This window comes from Aquarana catesbeiana, linkage group LG04, assembly GCF_042186555.1.
Source record: "Aquarana catesbeiana isolate 2022-GZ linkage group LG04, ASM4218655v1, whole genome shotgun sequence".
NCBI lineage: Eukaryota > Metazoa > Chordata > Amphibia > Anura > Ranidae > Aquarana > Aquarana catesbeiana.
Window position 1 is genome coordinate 108,839,690 of NC_133327.1, and position 24,235 is coordinate 108,863,924.

General features: G+C 42.7%; 1 protein-coding gene across 1 annotated transcript in view; it reads left to right on the forward strand.

Moving 5' to 3' along the window:
- The window catches only part of PXDN (peroxidasin), a 233,388-nt gene continuing 209,153 nt past the window's right edge, over positions 1-24,235 (forward strand). Inside the window, exon 1 of the mRNA XM_073625451.1 lies at positions 1-318. Within this exon, the coding sequence (XP_073481552.1) occupies positions 134-318 (185 nt within the window). The 5' untranslated portion in view covers positions 1-133. The remainder of the gene's footprint in view (positions 319-24,235) is intronic.

Consider the following 24,235-nt stretch of genomic DNA (forward strand, 5'->3'; position numbering starts at 1 on the left):
GAGCGGAGGAATGTGTGCAGACCGGAGCCTGTGTGGGTGAGGGGAGGTTGTGCGGCAGCTGCCTCCCTGGATCCTGTGTCCCCCTTCTCCTGTATATATGTCCTCTTCCCCTTAGTGTGTCCCCCTTATCAGCATGGATCCGTACAGAGCCGGAGCTCCCTCCTGTGTGTGGCTTGTCCTTACAGCGGGTCTATTGCTCGGACTTCCCCGGGAGAGCAGCTCTTGTCCCAGCCGCTGCCTGTGTTTCCGGAGCACGGTGCGCTGCATGCATCTCATGCTGGAGAGCATTCCCTCCGTCTCCCCGCAGACCACCATCCTGTAAGTGCGCCCTTCATTCCTCAACTTCATTCATTCCTCAACTTCATTCATTCCTCAACTTCAATCCTGAACTGCATGACACCCACTGAGCGGAGGGGGAGATGGGGCAGGTATTGGGGGATGGGTAACACTAAAGGGTTAATCCGGGCCAGTCTAGCCATGGGCTGATCTCCTAACTTCTTATCTAGGGTCTGATCTCTTCCCTAACTTTTTGTCCTCATTCAGGGTCTGATCTCTTCTCATAACTTCTTATCCTTGTCTAGGGTCTGATCTCTTCTCCTAACTTCTTATCCTTGTCTAGGGGCTGATCTCTTCTCCTAACTTCTTATCCTTGTCTAGGGTCTGATCTCTTCTCCTAACTTCTTATCCTTGTCTAGGGGCTGATCTCTTCTCATAACTTCTTATCCTTGTCTAGGGTCTGATCTCTTCTCCTAACTTCTTATCCTTGTCTAGGGGCTGATCTCTTCTCCTAACTTCTTATCCTTGTCTAGGGGCTGATCTCTTCTCCTAACTTCTTATCCTTGTCTAGGGTCTGATCTCTTCTCCTAACTTCTTATCCTTGTCTAGGGGCTGATCTCTTCTCATAACTTCTTATCCTTGTCTAGGGTCTGATCTCTTCTCCTAACTTCTTATCCTTGTCTAGGGGCTGATCTCTTCTCCTAACTTCTTATCCTTGTCTAGGGTCTCATCTCTTCTCCTAACTTCTTATCCTTGTCTAGGGTCTCATCTCTTCTCCTAACTTCTTATCCTTGTCTAGGGTCTCATCTCTTCTCCTAACTTCTTATCCTTGTCTAGGGTCTCATCTTTTCTCCTAACTTCTTATCCTTGTCTAGGGTCTCATCTCTTCTCCTAACTTCTTATCCTTGTCTAGGGTCTCATCTCTTCTCCTAACTTCTTATCCTTGTCTAGGGTCTCATCTCTTCTCCTAACTTCTTATCCTTGTCTAGGGTCTCATCTCTTCTCCTAACTTTTTGTCCTCATTCAGGGGCTGATCTCTTCTCCTAACTTCTTGTTCTCATTAAGCGTCTGAGCTCCCAACTTCTTGTCCTCTTGGGGCTAATCTAACTTCATATCCTCATCCAGGGGCTGATCTCCTTCTCCTAACTTCTTGTCCTCATTCAGGGTCTGATCGCCTAACTTCTTGTCCTCTTAGGGCTAATCTTCTAACTTTGTATCCTCATCCAACTTCATCTCCTCATCCAGGGGCTGATCTCTTCTCCTAACTTCTTGTTCTCATTCAGCGTCTGATCTCCTAACTTCTTGTTCTCTGGGGGCTAATTTAACTTTGTATCCTCATCCAGGGGCTAATCTCTTCTCCTAACTTGTTGTCCTCATTCAGGGTCTGATCTCCTAACTTGTCCTCATTCAGGGTCTGATCTCCTAACTTGTTGTCCTCCCGGGTCTAATCTTATACATTCTTATCTTCTCCCAGGGGCCGATCTCTTCTCTGAGCTTTTCTCTTGACACGTTGTCCTCATCCAGGGTTTATTCTCTTCTTACTTACAGTGCTAATTCTTTCTTTTTTTTCCCCTCTTTTTCTGACTTCTTGCCTCTAGTCTAGGGTCTGATCTCAAATCCCAGCTTCTTGAACTCATCCAGAGTCTGAGCTAGTCTCCTATCTTTTTGTTCCCTTCTCCTGACCCCAGTCCTGGGTCAGATCTCTAATCCCAGCTTCTTGCCCTCATCTAGAATCTGATCTTTTTTGACTTATTGCCCTCAATCCAGGGTCTGATTTCTTCAGCAGACCTCTTGCCCTCGTGAAGAGTCTGATCTTTTCTCCTGTTTTTTTTGCTCTTCTTTAGGGTCTAAACTCTTCTCTTAGCTTTACTCTTCTTTAGGCCCCTTTCACACTTGTGTGACCTGAAAGTCGCACGACTTTGAAGCGGCTTGAAGCAATGCCTGTGTAATCTTGAGGTCTATGGACTACACGTCTCATCAAAGTTGGACCAAAATAGTGCAGGGACTACTTTGAAGTCACACAGATATAAATTATACCCATTGGAAACCATAGAGTACAACTTGTCATGCGACTTTGCAGTCCCAAATCGCAGGACAAGTTGCACAAGTGTGAAAGGGGCCTTAAGGTATGAACTCTTCTCCTTCTTGCGTTTCTTCAGGGCCTGATCTCTTCTGGCTTCTTACACTCATCTAGAGTCTGATCCCTTCTCCTACTCCTATCTTCTTGTTTCCTTCTCCTGCTTTCATGCCTCCCCATCCAAGGTCTGATCTTTTCTCCTGACTTTTTGCCCTCATCCAGAATCTGATCTTTGTACATGATGACTTGCCTTCATCAAGGGTCCAACCTCTTTTCTTAACTTCTTGTCAACTTCCAGAGCGTAACCTCTCCTGACTTTTTGCCCGCAATCCAGGGTTTGATCTCTTCAACTGACTCTTCTTGTCCCTTGTCAAGAGGCTGATCTCTTCTCCTAGTTTTTTGCTCTCATACAGGGTCTGGTCTTTTCTTCTTTTGTGTTGCCTCTTATTCAAGGCCTGATCACGTCTCCTGACTTTCTGCCCCCTTCCAGGGTCCTATCTCTTCTCCTGACTTTTTGTCCACATCCAGGGTCTGATCTCTTCTCCTGACTTTTTGCCCACATCCAGGGTCTGATCTCTTCTCCTGACTTTTTGCCCACATCCAGGGTCTAATCTCTTCTGACTTTTCGCCCACATCCAGGGTCTGATCTCTTCTCCTGACTTTTCGCCCACATCCAGGGTCTGATCTCTTCTCCTGACTTTTCGCCCACATCCTGGGTCTGATCTCTTCTCCTGTCTTTTCACCCACATCCAGGGTCTGATTTCTTCTAACTTTTTGCCCACATCCAGGGTCTGATCTCTTCTCCTGACTTTTCGCCCACATCCAGGGTCTGATCTCTTCTCCTGTCTTTTTGCCCACATCCAGGGTCTGATCTCGTCTCCTGTCTTCTTGCCCACATCCAGGGTCTGATCTCTTCTCCTGTCTTCTTGCCCACATCCAGGGTCTGATCTTTTCTCCTGACTTGTTGCCCACATCCAGGGTGTGTTCTCTGATTGTGCAGGGGTGGATAGGTTCTTCTTTTCAGTGTTTAAAATAAGCATTTGAAAAGTATTTAAAGACTACAGTTCTTTAATAGAACTTGAATTTTAATATTGAAGCATCTCTGGTTTTCTGTGACAGTTTTTTTTAAATGTTACGTTACATTTGTACATTTTATTGTTTGTCTGTTGATCTTTGATTATGGTTTTAAAATGAACCCCTGTTTTTACCTTACCTTGTAAAATCTCTAGCCAAAGCTGTTTTTTTTTAAAATCTGGATAAAGCGGATAAGGGTTAGAAATTCTGGCGGGTCTGATGGAGTATGCTCTTAGGTGGATTTTTAATGCTGTCTGTCTAATTCCCTTTTTTGTAACACCCTGGGCAAAGGGCAGGAAATTTGGAAGTTGGAAGCAGAGACAGCAGTAAAACCATACATGGATTGGCCGGTTCAGCAGATACTTTTGTACAATCAGCCTGTTGGAAAACTTCTGCTCAATCAGTCCTGCTGGTTATAGCCAGCAATGATGATTGTTGTATTCTGACAGTTTTGAAACATCCCTGCTGTCAGAATACAATAGCTCAGTGAGAATGATTTCCCCCATCTACATAGAATGTGTGGATGGGGGAATTCAGTCCCTCTTCTTTCTTTTTTTTTTTTTTTTTTCCCCCCACCTCGCTGGTTGTCTGGGCTGCCTTGGCAATCATTTGGTCCTTGCTCTGTCTGATAACTGTTTAAATATGATTTGAGAAGATATTTCCCAAATAGGGACACTGAGAGCAAAAAAAACCTGTTGGCTGAAATAAGGCTTTGAAGATGCCAAGCATGGAAAACAATAAAAACCAACATTGGCCAATGTGCTTAAAAGCGGGATGAAAGTGGGCACCATTGTAATTGTGTTATTTAGCTTGAGTAAAAGAAGTATGTTTTCTGGGGTTACAATCAATTGATCTCTTCAAACTCACAAACAACCCTTTGTATAAGATACTTTTCTCCAGATGCCATCAATAACTTTTATCTTGGTTATATGAGATTATGTCAAGAATTTGTGGGATGAGTGGCTGTAAAGCATTAACATTGTACAGTCTGTATGTGATCTTTTCCTGACCCGTTATTGGTCTGTATTGTGCTACAGAAAGAACTTTTCTCATGTTTTGTGCTGTAGTGGGATCTCCTGGGGGCTCCATGTAAGCGAAACTTGTTGAGTCTTCAGAGGTCTCATTAATTTTTAACTTTTTTCGGTTGCTTTCTGTACTTCTCAGTGGGGTGAACTCTTTAATAAGTCACTGAGCAGACTGTTGTAAACGTATCCTAATTGTATGAATATGTTACAGTGCTGGAGTTATTTGATACAACTTGTGTTGAGAATATCAAATGTTTCTTGTTTTTTCTCTGTATTTTTTAGAAATGTTTGATTTTGGATTAAAATTTTAGGCTGCATGAACACGGGATAAAATAATCCAATTTATGCTGATCTTTCTGCCGGCAGAAAAATGTAAGGTTATTTATTAGGTATATACCGATACCAGTTTCTTAAGACAGAGTGCGAGCACCGATAATTTTTCTCAAGTACCAATTACCGACGCCTATTTTTAGTGTCATGTGACACGTTATTAAATGAACTAATATGTTAATCTAATGTAAATACATTTTATGTGGTTCTGTTTATTTTATTATTATATTCTATATTGTGTTTTGAAGTGCATCTGATCCGCATTATATATGAACTAAACCAGTTTTCTATGGAGCTGGTTCACATATGTGCGTGCCAGACAGTGCAATTTTTTTTTTTTTATAAAGAAAGTCAGGTACGATTTTCAGTCTGGTTCAGGTGCGATTCCCAGTGTTGTACACTTTAAAAATTCACACCTGAACTGCTGAACGAAATCGCACTGGACTCTTTTTGCATATCGCACAGAAACTGGCCCCGCACATATGTAAACCCGTTTTAAAGGCAGCGGTTACAGTCTGCAGACTTGAAGGTATCAGTTGTACTATCGAAGCATTTGTGCGAACAATGCTATTATTTAAGTCCTTTTTTAAGTTTTTCTTAGTTTTTTGAGTTTTATGTTTAATTTGAATATTTAATTTGATTGAAATGATATATCACTTTTTTCACAGCTATTTTCAGAGAATGTTGAATCATCTTCATGAACCCCGGCTCATTTGGGCTGAACCCCAGGCACACTTAAACCACCATTCAACTTGGTTTTACATTTATTTATTTTTCTTTATTATTATTGTATGGTTTTGTTTTTATTTTTTTTTCATATAACATACCTAACCAGAAGGTTAGCTTCAATAGAGTTCATGTGACTTATAGGGATTGTAAAGTTAGAAGGGTTTTTTTTTTTTTTTTATCTTGACGCATTCTGTGCATTAAGCTAAACAACCTACTTTGTGTAGCAGCTCCCCTCAGCCCCCTTATCATTTACCTGAGCCCCATCTCTGTCCAGCGATGTCCACCAGTGTCTCGGCTGTCCGGGAAGCTCCTTCCTGATTGGCTGAGACACAGCAGCGGTACCATTTGCTCTCGCTGCTGTCAGTTAGCCAATTAGGAGAGAGAGGGATGGGGCCGAACCACAGCTCTGTGTCTGAATGGATACAGGGAGCTGCAGCTCGGCTCGGGTTCCCCTCATAGCAAGCTGCTTACTATGGGGGCATTCAACAGGAGGGAGGGGCCAGGAGCACAGAAGAGGGGCCCAAGAAAAGGAGGATCCAGGCTGCTCTTTGCAAATCCACTGTACAGAGCAGGTAAGTTATACGTTATTTTTATAGAACAAAGAAAATAAGACTTTCCAATCACTTTAAGGCTTTGGGTTGTTTGAGAAGCAGTGGTGGATGTGTTTCAGCCCTTTTATACCTAACTATTCTTTATTGTTACCCTATTTACATAGCTTTAAGTTATCTTTTAAGTATAGCTGCACCTTTTTAAACAGCATTTACAGACAGTAAGCAAAAACAAATCGGTGGAACGCCAATGATATTTGAAAAACAATGCAGAACTCCAGTTTCCCCCCAATGAAAGATGCCAGATAACTGTTCTACTAATCCAGACACTGTTGTAGTGTATCAGGTCAGTTCACTCCACACTTTATCTGGTAATCTGAGGATCCCCACAAGGGATACAGAGAGGAAATCCCTAGCACACCCTCTGCAGCACTTGTTTTCCTATTTCCCACACAGAACATTTCTTGGAAAAAGCAAAATGCCTGAAGTTAGTCCCAACCATCAATCAGATTATTATCCTGTTCGGAAGATTGAATATGATTGGTATTAGGGGGAAGTGGAACCTGGAGTTACTAAGCATAGTCTTCAGGACGTATAAGCTGTATTATTGCTGAATGCACTCCGTTACAGAAAACATAGATTAAAGCAAACCTTTACTTTGCCCAGAGCAGGCAGAGTAAAGTCACACTACATAGAACGCTCCAAAAGGTGCCTACTGGTTCCTTTTCTTTGCTACCTATGCTCACGGTAACACATAACTTCACTCCAAGATCTTCCTGTATCAGTGACTCAAGGAAGAAGAGTCTGCGGGATTACTTCAGATAGACTTCTGGGGCAATTCTAACACAGGTGCTGCTTTTGGTTGTGCGTCTACCTCCTCAAGTGCTGGAAGACCTGCTATGGTAGGATGCACATATATGAGGGCATAGTACTGCTGATTATATTGTGCTCTACCCAATCTAGACACTAGGCACCTGCTTTAATGTTCATTACCATGGATGGTCAAATCTGTATCCATGTTGGACAAAGTATCCAGTACCCTGATCGGCGGCCCTTTTGATTGCCCTCAACTGTCCCTTTTGGCCTAATTCTACTGATGGCAACAATGGGGCACTGTCCCTTTTGGCCTAATTCTACTGATGGCAACAATGGGGCACTATTCCTTCCACTAACAGCAAGGATTGGGCACTATTCCTTCCACTAACAGAAATGATTGGGCACTATTCCTTCCACTGACAGCAACAATTATTCCTTTTCCTACCACTTACAGCAACCATGGTGTGCTATTCCTACCACTGATGACGACTACAGGATGCTGTCTGAAGGACCAGGAACTGGTTTGTTTAGAAAATCTGAAGGCCCCTGGTTTAACACCTAGATTTCACACAACTGGTGTTTTCCATTTCAGTCTGATATTCCTATGAAACCAGGAATGTGTTTTGGGCAGATACTTCCTTGGCCCAGATGTGTAGATAGGCAGCATACGCCAGGCCTGTGGAACTCAAGATTAGCAGACTGCACCTTCACCATTTTTTTTTCTTTTGTAAAGAGGGGTGGTGTCTTAGGACCTCTGTCAGTTTTTTCAATCCACATCAGTTTTTTTATGAGTATTAACATGGGCATAAAGTAACATGAGTGTTGACAAGGACATGCACCTATGTTGTACATATTCAGTGAAAGAAAAAGAAAAGGTGTCTGCAATAAAGCATGCACAGAAGGAATGTATTACACAGTTGGCACTGTTGACCTGTTGGGGGTACTTGGGGACCGATGTTGGGAACCACTGCCTTAAACATAACGGATTACAAATGAGTCGATGACACTTAAGTTTGAGTACGTCAGGAACCAAAACTCACAAGGACCCCTATTCAAAATCAAGTATTTGCTGGGTCTAATAATTCTGTCTGCCACAAACCCTGAAAGTTCTGAAATTTTTTTGTGCAACCTCTCTGGTTCTACCCTGATCAGGGTTTAAATGCAGTCCTCGTACCTACTAGGATCATTCGCCTTCTCTATGTATAGTTTTTACCACTGTCACCAGGACTGAAAGTAAGGTCCCATACATACTATTCGATTTTCTGCAGATTTTTGTCTTCAGGTTTACCAAAACCATAGAATATGAGGTCAAACCTTAAGGGTTTCAATTTGTATGCAATCAGGCAGGCTCTTGCACTACATGGTTTTGGTAAATCTGAAGACAAAAATCTGCAGAAAATCGAATAGTGTCTATGGGGTCTTGGGAAAGAGCCACAATTTTTAGAGTTGTCAAAACAGAATTGGGCTTTATATAGTACATACCTGTCCATCAGCCTGTTTGCTAAAACTTCACTCTATAGCAGAGCTCCTGGCACTCGTCAAATATGGTTACCCCTTGCTGGCCACTGCGGTTCCTCCTGCTGACCTGCGTTCACTGCAGGACACAATCCTGATGTAGGGGTCTCCAAGAGAAACCACAGGAGCCAGTGGGGGGCACATACTTCTTACATACCCCAATGTATGGAATCCAACCAGCCCTGGGAGTTCTGCTACTTTACAAATAAAAAAATGACGCCAAAAGCAGTATAATCTCACTACGGGATTTCCAGTAAAGGACACTGTGTCATCCTCCGAGTTAAATTTGTTGCATACTTGATCAAGTCGTTCTCAGTTGCATGGATTTTGCTGACATCCATTATGTGTAAGGCTGGGTTCACACTAGAGCGGCATGCAGCAGGGGTCCGGTGCGTCTCCATTCACCGGTTCAGGTCTGGTTTCAGCCTGAATTTTTGGCTGAAATCAGACCTGAAAAGGACCAAAAGACAAACAGGAGATGTGTGAACTGGCTCCATAGAGAACCAGTCACAATCCCCTGCTATGTAAATTGGATGCGGGGAGACCCGCATCCAATTCACAATAGTGTGAACCCAGCCTAAAGGTTAGCTTGTTGCCTAAAAACAACATGCCCAAAATGCTATCTACTCCACCATGATACAGGTCCAAAATGCCATATTCCAAAACACACACTCCATAGCAAAATGCAGATATGTTAAATTAATTTTTCATTTTTATAGCCATGTCTAAGTGATTTTGATGTTTTTCTAGGAGTTTCCTTTTGTAAAACAATCCCTGATGCCCTATCATTTTCAGCAGTGCTTCACACAAGACAAACATGGCCCCTGTGGTGAATCAGTACAGCAATGTTCCTGTACAGCTTAACCCTGTATCTGAACAAGCAATGAAGTGACAATCCAACTTTCCAGAACAATTTTTAAGATAACACGTCTAGCATGTTCCTCATCCATGAAAATCTGTCCCATTTTACAGCTCTGAGGCTAAACACAACTGTTATTGTTTCATATCCTGAGGCCAATGCATATTCTTCATAACAAAATGGAAGGAAATGGCTTGCAACTATTTGCAGTTAATTAAACAATGCCAGGAGCCGTCCTGAACACTGGAAATGCTGGCTGCCAGCGGTGCTTACCAGGGAATGTTCATTCCATTCCCCCCTATTACAGCATTTCAACATAATGTATATACACCGTGCAAGAATGCAGCCACACTCCGAGCAAACAAGGACTTTTCCACACCACAGAGGAGGGGGGGTAAACCTTCCAGAAAGTTAATTTCAGTTATGGATAGTTTTACATAGTTACATTGGTCCACCTTGCATATACCATACCTGTGGGATGGGAGTCACATCATATATATGTATTAGTCACTTCACTTGATGTATCAGCACTGAAGTCACGTTTTATTCACATATGAACTACTACACATATAGTCATTCTTAGCAATTGTGGATTTATATTTATTTATCACTAAGTGGTTTTATACCATATTGTTTATTATTAGTTAGCTCATTTAGAGGTTTTGCGCGGAATCACATACAAAATTGATTTTTATTGTGCAACTTTTAGCTCATAGGTAGTGAGTGGTGTTCACTATTTTTGATTTTGCAGCATTACACATATTATTTTACACAGATCACTCTAGTAGCGCAGAAGTCTATCGTAAGATACCTGTGGGATCCCTCTAGAAGCTGCTCCAGTAATCTCCACTAGCTTCCAGACCCTGTGCCAGTGCATTGAATATACAACCTGCCTGCCGGATTCACTTGCGATAATCGTTAGCGACTGCTATAACCGCTAGCCATAATCACTGTCTTCTCCCGGTAGACAGCAGGAGAGATTCAACTGTCAGCACTGTCTGTGTTGATGGGGGATTTGGGCAAATTTCTTTCCTGACGCAGAACTCGCATTGTCTGCAACTGTGACCTCTCCATTAGGCCCTGTACCGTTTTCAAGCAATTTTAAAGCCCCTTTTGTGCCTTTTTAATTTTTTTCTTGTTTTTAGGAGCATTGTAGATCATAAATGAGCCTCACAGACTTTTTAAATATGAGGGCGCCTGAAAAGCGAATAATGCTTTTTTCCAAATGTGTGTTGTTTTGTTTTTTTGTTTTTTTTTAAGGATCTCCCAGTAAAGTCTGTAGGGCCAAAATGCATAATTCTGCCTGGAAAAAAAGATCATGTACTTTTACAAGAGATGAACATCAAGCTACAAGTGACATAATGCTAAAATGTGAATAAGGACCATTGAAAACAATGGGATTCTTCTAGTTGAGCTTTGTCATGATCAGAATGAGTTTAGACCCCTTTCATACTGGGGCCGCCCGTGCGTTCGCTGTAAAGCGCCACTTGTTTTAGCGGCACTTTTTGGCCACTAGCGGGGTGCTTTTAACACCAAAAAAGGGGTTAAAACCTACCGTGATGCAGCGCTTCCGAAACGCTGCCCATTCATTGTAATAAGCAGGGGAATTTTGGGAGCGCTGTCTACAAACCAAAGATTCTGCTTACAGGTCTTTTTCCAACGTCCCGCAAGCACACCGCCTGGGTGTGAAAGCACCCATTGCAATGAATGGGAGGCAGTTTACAGGCACTATTTCTAGAACTAAAATCAGTGTGAAAGGGGTATTAGGTGTTAATGGGCCCTTAGAAGCAAGCCACTTGGTTAAAAGGTTCTGTCTCTACCACGAAGTTGACATAGACAATAATGCCACCCCGAAGATTCCCATGTTGAAGCCATGCTGATTATAACTGTGGACTGCAATAATTGTTCCAATGAGCAGCAATCTCAGAGCAGCAGACCCCAAGATTGACACATAGCTGTGAAGGTAGTATGTCATGTCTCACAGACAGTGGTATGTCATGTCTCACAGACATATAGCACCAACATAGGCGGCAGGGGTGTTCGTGCTCCAGGGGGATCACCACTGTAGGTCACTTTTCATCTATATCACATTAGAGGTTTAGGAACAGGAACTTGCCAAATAAGTCATTAGACACCTTTTGATGTCTAATGAATGACCTCCAGCCTATTATAAATCTTTATTGTCTCTTTTAATCTCTGAAAGTTGCAGAATCTACGATCTTTATCTGAAAGAGCACAGCTTACAATTGGGGTTTGTGTCAGCCTGCTCACTCTATTTATCATTCAATTGACTTGAGTCATCTCAGCGTATCATTACAAGACGGGGCCCTTTTATGTTCCCTTCATTTCATCTTTTTCTTTTGACGAACAATCAGCGGATTTCTTCTGTTCTAAGGACCCAGACCTCAGCAAATCCAAGCAAGCACAAACCAGGACAAAAATGGGACCCCCGTTGAGAAGTATTTATGTAATATGTTTATATTGCAGTGACACATTTGTAGTGCTCACAGAGTATGTGGGACCATTCCAGAAAGAGTTTACACGTGCTGCCCCGAAAGGCAGGACTTTCAGATGTCTTTTGAAGACTTGATTTTTTTTTTGCCACAAGTTTTTAGAAAATGTGGAAAGAAAATGAACATTATTTTTTTGCACAAAGTTGTCAGTTTTGTAAGATATTTTTCACACACAGCGTAGGCATACGTAGATTTTCACCTCAAAACACTCACCCCTACTCCTCCTGATGTGGAAGTTCAACCAGTCTGTCCAAGACTTATGATGACGGCAGGGCTCTTAGACTAGGTCCAGTTAAAGCAGAGTTCCACCCAGAAATGGAACTTCCGCTGATCCGTTCCCCCTTTCTGGTGTCACATTTGGCACCTTTCAAGGGGGAGAGGGGAGCAGATATCTGTCTAATCCAGGTATTTACTCCCACGTCCTGCGAAAGAGCACCGTGGAATCCGCGGTGAACTACGCCATGTGCGACCCCTCCTCCGTCCGCCCCCCCCTCCCCCCCGCGCTGACTTTTGGGAGACACACAGGTCCCAAAAGACAGCAGGGACCATTCAGAATGCGCAGTGCGACTTGAACATGCGCAGTAGAGAACCAGGCTGTGAAGCCGCAAGGCTTCACTTCCTGATTCCCTTACTGAAGGTTCCAGCGCCTGTACCCGGAGCCGAGGGACGGGTCGGCTTCGGGTGAGGACATGGCAGGCACCCTGGACAGGTAAGTGTCCTTATTTTAAAAGTCCGCGCTGCAGTATTTGTAGCTGCTGACTTTTTTTTTTTTTTTTTTTTTTTTTTTTTTTTTTTTTTGGGGCGGAACTCCGCTTTAAGGTTTCAAGAAGTGCTCATAATACATCTGTGACTGGCACAGGTTAAAATGATTGTTGGAAAGTTGTTCATGTGAAAATTTAAATAAAGCTGTGGCCTTGTCCTCTTCCTGTAGTTTATTGGGTAAGGTTATTGGTAGTTATGATTAGTATGGTTTTAGACCTATGCTCCTCAGCAGTCATGGCTTTTTTTATAACGTCCAGTGTGCATGAGGCCTAAGGGTCACCTCTCTATGAGTGGTCAGGGAATATAGCTCAGTGTAGTGTCACCCACAGCAGTGTCCGTTCCTATGAGCCAAAGCCAAACTAGCCTGGCCTACTGGTAACTGGCTACCCCCAGGAAATACAGGAGACTGAAGAAAGGAATTCCAAAAGAGTTCCTGTTGTCTGAAGGGGATTCTGGGACTGGGGTCTCACAGGCACATACTGTAGTCAGCGGGATGTGCAGGTGGGTCAGCTCAGGAGACGGGCAGCGACATGGTCAATAAGCAGGCAGAGGCAACACTGCGCTGGTGTGGCGATGATCGGAAATTCTTTTGCTGGCTGCACTAGCTCTGGTGACACTGTACTGATGTGGCAAAGATCAGGGATACCATTGCTGGCTGCACTGGTCCGGTGACATTGTCAGAAACACTGAAACTGGCTGTAAAAACCTACAGTTGAGCTGCATTTTTATCGTCCCTCAACTCTTCCCACTTTAGATGGGAAGGTAGCAACCTGGGGGTGTACATAGGCCATGGCAAGAATTATGCCCCCTGTTGAGCTTGGCAGGCGATACCATCCGCTGAACGCAACCCTTTCAAGTGAATGGGGCTTCGCTGTAAGCGCATCACAACCACGCACAACACATGAAGTTGCTGTGCAGTAATGCAGCACTTCTGGGTAAAACTGTTTAACGCAACGCAAGTGTTTTAAATAATTTTTTTACCATTTTTGTTTGTTTTTACATAAAAAAGAGAGTGATCAGTATCACCAGAGGAGTGAAGTGTCACTATGGTGACATTATATGGCCCTGATCAGAGAGACTGTATGCTGCAATGACATACAGTGTCACTGATCAGTAACCAGAGCAGTACAGAGTGACCATAGTGACACTGCACTACTCTAATGACAGTGATCAGTGACACACACACACACACTAAATATTGCATTTTTATCTTTTCAGTGTGTAGTACAGTGCCCAGTGCACTTCACATTACAAAGGGCTGCAGCTGGCAGCCTGTGTTGTCATCTGTGATTAGTCACAGCGATTACCTGGTACAAGGCCAATCATAGTGGCCCTGTACCCCGATCCTTGATCATCGGTTTCCGGTGAACGCAGCAATCACAAACTGCATCGGTGCGCAGCCTGGGGGCTCTGCACGAGCGCCCACAACGGGAGGAGGTACGGGTAGGTTCTCCCGAAATAACAAGGAGGCTCCATTCGGCTGTATATGTATTGAGCGGGAGGTGGTTGATTAAAATCTGGCAAACATTCAGCTCACATAAACATATTTTACATATATACAAGAGAATAAATAAATACACATATGTGCATACAGACCAAAATTAAGCTTGCATAAGCGGAAAAAGAAGGAAAAAAAAAAAAGGCAGTTTGTTATAAATGCAGCAAATTCTATACAAGCACGATATACATGGCTGCATTCGTACAGATGTTTAACCATGCTGCAAATCACAACGTCAAGAATCCACTGACAGCTGTTTGCAGATAGCTGCAAAAGGTCATGAATAGCTGTGACAGCTGACAGCCCGTTATTGTACTTCATAGGCTCAGCAGCCACAGCTATTCGCACACAGCTGTCAATCCCAGCCGCAGGAGTCATTAGATTTTTGTCACTGGGATTGGCAGCATGATTAAACACCAGCATGAATGCAGCCTTAATCCTGTACGTAACAAATTTTGTGCCTTTGCACTAGTTGTTGTGTGTTTTATCCAATAAGCTTTTTACATGGCTTCCTACATAGAAGGTGTGATAGTCTAGTTCAGTGGTGGCGAACCTTGGCACCCCAGATGTTTTGGAACTACATTTCCCATGATGCTCAACTACACTGCAACGTACATGAGCATCATGGGAAATGTAGTTTTAAAACATCTGGGGTGCCAAGGTTTGCCATCACTGGTCTAGTCTATGTTGCTGCAAAGGTTCATGACGTTTCTGTATTGTCCTGTGCTTACACTACGGCACTTGTTTGTGCAATGAAGAAGCTAGTTAATAAATATGTCACAGGTTGTTAATTAAGGCCTCTTTCAGACGAACGATCCGTTCAGGTCCGCCTGTCAGTTTTTTAGGCGGACCTGAGCGGACCCCCCATAGACATCTATGGAGCGTCGGATGTCAGCGGTGACATGTCCGCTGACATCCAACCCGCTGCGATCCGAAAAAGTGTAACGGAGGAAAAAACCTACTTTTCCATCCGTGATCGGATTGGGTGACGACGGACTCTACGGTCCATCGTCATCCGATTCCCCATAGGGGAGAGCGGCACTCTGACAGGTCCGTCGCTGCACAGTGTGCAGAGACAGACCTGTCATCTGCCTGCTCAGCGGGGATCCACGGAGCGATCCCAGCTGAGCAAGCGGATGTTCACGGGGCGGATCATCTTGGATCCGTCCCGTGTGAAGGAGCCCTTAGACCTCATGCACATGGACAAAAAGTTTACCTGTTTTGTGGCCGTGCAACTTTTTGTGGATGTGAACACAGGTACATTGTTGTCTTATGAGTCTAAGATGCATAAGTGATGCATTCAGAGCCATAAAAAAAAGTTTTTTAAGTTTTGAGTGCAGTAATTTACACATATACGCACCATATCTGTACAACACTGGCAGCTAGGAGAGGATAAAGAAAATTTTATGTGTGTGCCTACACATGTACACACGCATATGGAAGGCAGTGGGCCCCTTTTGCACAGATATATATATATATATATTTTTTTTTTAGTTTGTTTTTCATCCATTCATTGTTAATTTTAACACTATTCTGCAGCAGACAGACCCTTCTTTTCTATGTGCTACGTTACTGTATGGGGTATGGATGGGTACAGTATCTCCACCACAGCTTAGAACTCAGCCAGCAGATTTGTGTTATGGTGAGGCTATACATTTTTTTTTTTTTTTCCGTTTGCAATCACAACTTCATGAAGGGTTTTTCATATACTGTATATTCAAGAAATCTAGATACATATGTGTCATATGTAGAATATGCGCATGTGATAACTAAGCCAAATAGATTGCTCAACGAAATTTCTTAACTTTATATTGAGCTGCACAAGCTATAGGTTCTTTTCTATGTCCTTAAAGTAGAATTCCAGGCAAATCCTAACTACTCCTAAAAATGTTCCCTCCCCCTCTTAATACCTATGTTGACTAACCTGTGACGAAAGATATGTATACTTAGGTATTTTCAGGCTGTTCTGCTCTGGTCATGTGATGTGGTTCCCCAGTGTCAGCCTTAAGCGGCTTCAGGGGAAAGGAGGAAGCATTGAAAATGGATGGCCAGTAGTAAGCTGGAAGATGTCACTGCTCCCAGGCATTACCGGCTGTGGTCAAGTGCTTTCTCTTCTCCATGTTAGCCAGCGCCAGCTGCAGGGAAGATCACATGGCCAGATTGGAGCCGCCTAAAAATGGTCAAGTATGCAGATCTTTGTTTCATAGCTTAGTCAGAATAGATGTTAGGAGGTAGGAGGGAGCATTTTTAATGCCGTGTACACACGACCTGTCTTTCCGTCCTACCGAAGTCTGCCGGTCTTTCCGACGGACTTCCGCTGAAATGGACTTGCCTACACACGATCACACCAAGTCCGTTCGTTTAGAACGTGATGACCTACAACGGCACTAGGAAGAGGAAGTTCAATAGCCAGTAGCCAATAGTTGCCCTTGCGTCGTTCTTGGTCCATCAGACTAGCATACGGACGAGCGGTTTTCACGATAGGAACTGAGTCCGTCGGAAAGATTTGAAACTTGTTTTATCTCTAGGTCCGTCGGAATTTTCGGGAAAAAAGGTCCGAGGAAGCCCACACACGATCGGAATGTCAGACGAAATAGTACCATCGGGCCTTTTTTGCTGGAAAGTCCGGTCGTGTGTATGCAGCATTGGGCTAAATAGATTTTGCCTTGAATTCTACTTTACTCCTCACGATGGTTTGGTCTTAAAACAGATCTAAATTCTGCAATACTTCTGTTTAAATGATCCAACGGCTGCAAGATCCTTGCTTGCCATCGTCTCCCTAGCTTCTTTCGAGTGCCAGTCTTTGCCCATTTTTTATGGACAACACGGTCATTGCATTTCTCTTGTGCAATAAAGAGCCTGCCCGCTCACGTGTTTTTTTTTTTTTTTTTTTATTTGAGACTTTAGTTCCGCTTTATTATTATTATTATTATTATTATTATTATTATTATTATTAGAAAATATATTTCCTTGTTGAATCAGACCTGTGTAACTTTTTTGAAGTTAGTCAGAGGCCCTCAGGTTTATTCAGGTTATGACCTTATGTTTGTCCTGATATAACATAGACCTTTCTCCAGTTTTGGTCTCCTGCCTATCTTTTATGTCACTGTGTTAAGAGGTTCTTAAACCTGGGTTCACTGGTATATCTGTAATATTGGTCAGCCCTGTGAAAGGTGAGCCCTCCAGGCTTTTGTCTCTATAATCTGGTAAATTCTTGCTAATCCTCTTAGACTTGCCAGTATTTCTGCTTCCAGTAGTCTTCCGGGACAGCTGGATCCTTTCCTTGGGTTATGTTTTCCTTTTCTGTTGTATACATTTTTTTTTTTTTTTAATCAGATTACGCCCCATGTTTCTTATTTTTACTAAACCATTTAGCAGGACTTTCCTTAAAGTGTTTTAGGTGATACATTTTCTGTTCCTGTTGAAGGAGGTGTCTATCTCACATGAGTCTTGGAAACCGAGTTAAGCCTAGTACACACTCACAGGTTTATTTTGTTTAACTCAGTGGGCTGAACGAAAAAAAAAAACTGAAGCGCTAGGGAGAAGCCACTGTACTAACAATCCGATGTTAGTACAGCAATCTCCCCTGCTGAGCTATTGTGTTCTGACAGGGGGCCATTGGCTGAAAGTGCTGATTGGGTGCTGACCTTTTTTGGTCATGCCCCTTCAACAGAAGCTGGTCGAATGGCCGGTTTCTGTCGGACCGGGCTGCTGTACACACAGCCCGAATATCTGTTTCTTTAGAACCGGCCAATGCCGCCTGATATTTGTCCTGAGTGTACGACCCTTTACTAGTAGGTCTAACTCTGTTTTTAAGGAGAGAGAAGAGTTTGTTGGACTAATGCAGTCATTTTCAGATACGGTTAGGTCTATATATATTTGGACACAGGCACAATTTTAGTTTTTTTCAGGTATTTACCAAAATATATTCAAGCTATAGTTATATAATGGATATGTGCTGAAAGTGCACACTTTCAGGTTTAATTTGAGGGCATGTATGTCCAAATTGGAGGAAGGGTTTAGAAATTACAGCTCTTAAGAATAGCAATCCCCCTTTTTCAAGGGACCAAAAGTTATTGGACAATTGAATCAAAAGCTCTTTCATGGCCAGGTGTGGGCTACTCCTTCGTTATTTCTTCATCAATTAGGAAGGTAAAAGGTCTGGAGTTGATTCTAAGTGTGGAATTTGCATTTGGAATCTAGTGCTGTGAACCTACATCCTGCGTCCAAAGGAGCTGTCCATGCAAGTGAAACAGGCCATTGTAGGGCTTTAATGATGAAACAAAACCATCAGAGAGATAGCTGCAACATTAGGGGTGACCACATCAACAGTGGTACATTCTGAGGAAAGAAGAACGCACTGGTGAACTCAGCAACATAAAAAAGCCTGGATGTCAACAGTGGTGGATGATCGCAGGATCCTCTCTGTGGTAAAGAAAAACCCATTCTCAACATCCAGACAAGGGAAGGACACTCTCCAGGAGGTGAGAGTAACATTGTCAAAGTCTACAATCAAGAGAAGACTTCACAAGAGCAAATACAAAGGGCATCCCATTCATATGCCTGAAGAATATAAATGCTAGATTAGACTTTGCCAAAAAAAATCTAAAAAAGCTAGACCAGTTCTGGAAAAACATTCTTTGGATGGATGAAACTAAGATTAATCTGTACCAGAATGACGGGAAGAAAGAAGAGTGGAGAAGGCTTGGAACAGCTCTTGATCCAAAGCATACAACTTATTCTGAAAAAACAAGGTGGATGCAGTGTGATGGCATGGGCATGCACGGCTTCCAGTGGCACTGGGTCATTGGTGTTTATTAATGATGTGACAGAAGACAGAAGGAGTCAGATGAATTCTGCAGTGTTTAGAGATATACTGTCAGCCCAGATTCAGCCAAATGCAGTAAAGTTGATTGGACGGCACTTCACAGCACAGATGGACAATGATACAAAACACACTGCAAAAGCAACCCAGGAGCTTTTGAAGGAAAATAAGTGAAATATTCTGCATTGGCCAAGTCAACCACCTAATCTCAACACAATTGAGCATGCACTTCACTTGCTGAAGGCAAAACTAAAGGCAGAAAAACCCACAAACAAAAAAACAACTGAAGACAGCTGCAGTTAGAGCCTGGCAAAGCATCAGAAAGGAGGAAACCCAATCTTTGGTAATGTCCATGGTAGAGCTGCACCCGATTCTGGCCAAAATGAGAATCGCAATTTTTTTTTTTTTTTTTTTGCTTAGAATAAAGATCATGATTCTCTCACGATTATCGTGGTGTAACATCATCTTTCACATTCTACAAAAACATTGGGCTAACTTTACTGTTCAGTTTTTTTTTATTCATTAAAGCGGGGGTCCACCTATCTATCGTTTTTTTTTTTTTTTTCATTCACAAACTTTTCTTCTCAGCATTACATACTCACATATTGTGTGTAATATGTCCGCCTGTGTCAAGTTTCGTCGGAAAGAATAACTTATATTATTCACTGCAGGCGGTTTCCATCTTCATTGTGGGCATTTGAAGCCCACAAGCATTTATTTCCTGGATGTGGTGAATGCTGTGCTCCCAGCATTCACCGCTCGTTCCTGCACATGCTCAGTGGCATCCTGGGAAGCCTGAGACTAGCTCCCAGGAGTCTGGGAGAGGCTAGAAACACGCCTACTCCCACGGGAGGAGAAGAATAGAAAAATAAAAGGTAATTACGGCGATTTAAATTTTTTTAAACGGCATGTCAGCATCTAGGCAAGGAAGAGAATACATACAGATATTGTTCAAAATTTGGGTGGAACCCCGCTTTAACCGCTACAATACCATGCACTTTTGGCCATTCCTGCCCAGACCAATTTTCAGCTTTCAGAGCTGTCACACTTTGAATGACAATTGCGCGGTCATGCAACACTGTACCCAAGCTTTCTTTTGGTGGTTTTTGATCACCACTGGGGTTTTTATTTTTTGCTAAACAAACTAAAAAAAAGACCAACATTTTTGAAAAAAAAAAGTTTTTCTTAGTTTTTGTCATAAAATTTTGTTTTCCCCTTCACTGACAGGCACTGATGATTTGCACAACTGGGGGGGGGGGGCTGTGCTGATAATCAATGTGCTGATTATAAGCACAGACCCCCCCCCCCTCTGACAGGGAGAGCCGCCGATCGGCTCTCCCTGTCAGCGCGATGATCAGCTGTGATTGGTCCTGACAGAGGCTCCTTATAACGATCTGAGGTGTGGCGTGTCAGACTGACGATTTCAGCCATAAAAATCTTATGTCTGAATGCGCATCAAACTCGCACAGGACCCTTTTTTTTTTTCCTGCAGCAGAATCTGGTCGCACGGGTGTTCATACCTATGCGATCCGATTCCTGTCCGAGTTTGCAGATCACACTGCGATGTGCAAACTGATTTGGGGGTGTCATTAACTTTTACCTGACACTCCGAACAGTTCGCATAGGGCGGTGTGAACTGCCGCCGGGAAACATGCGATGCGGGAACCCGCAGTGGATTCGCAGGGTTCCCACATCGCAGCAGTGTGAACCGGCCCTTAGTATAATTTTTATTATTACAATTTGATATGTAGGATATGCTACATGAGGACAAGGTGCTCTCTCTCTCTCTCTCTCTCTCTCTCTCTCTCTCTCTCTCTCTCTCTCTCTCTCTCTCTCTCTCTCTCTCTCTCTCTCTCTCTCTCTCTCTCTCTCTGTTTGTATTCACATATGCTATAAAGCTTCCCCGGCTTTGATGTGAGCTGCCATACCTCAGTGTAATGGAAAATTGGGGCTTGGAGATTGTCAGCACCCAAATTACTTACAATGACTTACTGACATCTCCTAGTAGAGCTGCTACATATGCAATAGCTGACATTGAAACTACTGTATATGCCCTGCCCCTCCAGTGTATCATTTTGTAATCTATTTGAGTAGTCTGTAAAAAAAAAAATCCATTTTTGTATCCATATTTATTTCATCTTTTTGCTCATTGTTTTCCAAAATGATGTTTAGCAACAGCTCTTTGTGATTTTCTTTAGCCTGGCTTCTTACTACTTGTGGTTTATTGGTAGTAGTATGAAGAAATAAACTGGACACGATTATGGTTCATATTCTAGCTGAGCATATTACCTTAGTATGGTTCTGTGTTCTCATCCAGCACAAGAAGTCTTTGTAGCGCTTTGTCCTACAACGACACATCTGGAATGACGTTTTTCTGTCTTCACGGCACCTGGATTAAGTTGGATTGAATTTGTTCTCAGTGCCTGTTTAATTTTTTCTCTGGGTTTATGTTTGCTGCTGATTGTTTTCATTTCTTAGCAAAAAATGGCAGTTAATGAACTCGACTTTTTATTACAGATGGGTTTTGTTTGTAATTGTATTCTTTGGAATGTGAAGTTTACAGTATAGGATGCACACTATAATCTTGTTACAAATACAGGGATCTTGAGGGAACATCAAGTAATGGTTACTATTTAACAATAAGAGCACCAATAAAAGGGCCCTACTTGAATGTTCCCGTGTTTTCCCGATGGGATGCCCTGGACCATAGCTTTCCACCGTGATGCCCTCAGCTGAAGCGCGACCTGCTTTTACATGCCTGCTCTCTTCTATCTTGTGTGAGTGCATTACCTATAATAAACATGGTGTAACCCTTAATACTGCACTTAGATTGGCGCTGTTCTCCTTTTTGATCGACTTTCACAGAGCTGTTCTGCTACGAGCTGCCTATGTCTCAAGTGCCTTTCCTTTTGGGTCTCGCATACACCAGGATTTGTTCATGGGTGATGTTCTTATGGATGATTATTATTATTATTATTTTAAATATTGGACACTAAACACCCTAGAGTGGTATTAATTATTTATACGCCCCTGTCACACACTGCTGCTCGCTCCCTCCTCCTGAGCACTTACAAATCTCCCTCCTATTGCCTGCTGTCAGCTGACATAGCAGAACCACTATGTGCCCCAGGAAACATGTTGGGTGGAGCTACGCGCTGATGTCATCATGCCCCGCGTGACCCCGGAAGTGCAGGTGATTTGTATTTTGTTTTGCCGGCAAACGTTCTTCTATCCACATGAATTTACATGCTGTGTGATTGCCGATTTTTGGTTTTAACAATAAAGAAACCTTTTAAACGATAACACATTATTGGAGCCTCCTATTTTCTATACGCTTCGAAACATTTGATCCATCGAGATTTACGGATGAGATTTGGGGACTAGCTGGATTTCGCTGATGCCTGTCCCTAATTACCAGTGAGCTCTGGAGACGAGGCTAACCCTCTGACCCCGCAGAGGGCTATATCTGCAAACACTTATGACCTCGCTATTACAGGAGGTCCACATCTTCTGGTAAGAGTTTCCACAGAGAATTTCTATTCCCTCCGTGGCGGTGGAAAAGCTTTGGAATATTTCATTTTGCTGGAATTTTTTTCTACACTTTAGAACTTGTGTGTATTCAAATATTTGTGCCCGCCCCATCTCCTGCCCAGCTCTCCAGTGAGCACTGGAGGAGCAGAGTGGAGAGCGATGACTAACATCGCTCTCCACTCTGCATAGACCAAGAACTAAGCGATCAGTGGTCACATGATCAACTTGTTCTCGGTCTTAAAGCTGATGTGGGACAGCTGCAGCATAGAGGTGAATATGTACAGTACGTTTTTGTTTTTTTGTTTTTGCATTTTGTAAACGCCAAACTTCTCCATTTTAATCAGCTTTAAAAATCGTGACTATGCTTGTGACATGTGACTGTTACCCATGTAAGACCATAGATTATTTGAGCAGGAGAGTAGAAACCCCATTTTCACTAACAGAAAATATATTAAATAGGAACTAAACCATAAAAGCTATGCCAAGTCAAGCAGGGCAAAAAGAACTAGGTGTAGGGTTGCCACCTTTTTAGCAAGCCAAGCCCAAACAATTTAGAGGGGCATGTCAATTTTTTTGTGTTATATAGGCATGTTTAAAACCTTAAAACAATACACAACTCAGGAACTTACAAAGTTCAACTTTGAAAAAATGAAGGCAAGATCAGACATTAGTATGTCCAAACTGTGTCGATCTTGCCTTCTTCCGATGGGGTGATGTTACCCCTGTGAAAACCAAATTTTGAAGATGCACACAAATTGAGAGTCAAAATGTGGATTTCCCTCCTGATCCCATGCCTAATGTCAACATGTGCTAGCTCCCATCATGGGGGATCAATGGACGTGTTTCGGGGGGGTGCAACCCCTTCCTCTCAGCTACTTTATTTGTGAGGAAGGGGTTTCACCCACCAAACCCGTACATTGATATCCCGTGATGGCAGATAGCACATGTTGACACACTGTGTGCATTTTCAAAATTTTACTTTCAAGATATTTAAAAAATTGGTGAAAAATATCCAAAAAATTAAGACTTTAGGTGCTTTTTAGATTCGGCCTAAAACATCAATGATGTTTTTGAGTCTTTTTTCAATATCATTGATGTCTTCCTTGATCTTCTGTAAATCACGATTGCACACCATGATCTCCCCGATGAGGACGTGTGCACTTGAAATGAATTTCTTCTTCCACAACATCCACATCACCTAAAATTCAAAAACACACCATGTATTAAAAATAGGCAGGCATCCATCTATTACCTGAAGCTGTGGTCTCAGACACTCACCTGTTGTGGTCACTATTTCACCAACTATATAAACGTCTCCCTCCACATCCTCTGGTTGTGTTGGTGGTATTTCCCCTTCTTTAGTAGTTTTTGGGTCCCTGGTGTCCTCAGATGTCCCGAGGCTTTTCTCCCCTATGTGAAAAAAAAAGTTCCAAGAAAAAGAAATTATTTTTCCCTTTCTAAAGCTGAAATACTTACCTTTTTGTACCATTTTCACACATTAAAACACTCCTAGCATCCACTGGAGCACCTGTGTGAGACACCCTAAAAAGTTTGTTCTGGTGTCCCACACTAGTGCTCCTGCATCCAGATGTGTAAACAGCTGCTGAGTGTTCTCTCCTTATACACCGAATCAAGTTTGCATTTCATTCTAGTTACAAATCCATCTAGACAACAATGTACTAAACTTCTTTTAATACAAATAGGCCTGAACAAATATAGTTAACCTGTATCTGCCCCAAACATCGTATTAGTGGGCGAACGAACAATGTTTAATATGAACGATTACTGTGCCCATGAACCTTTTTGTGGACTATGGTATAAAAGGGAACACTGATGTACAGTGGTTTCTGCTCACCA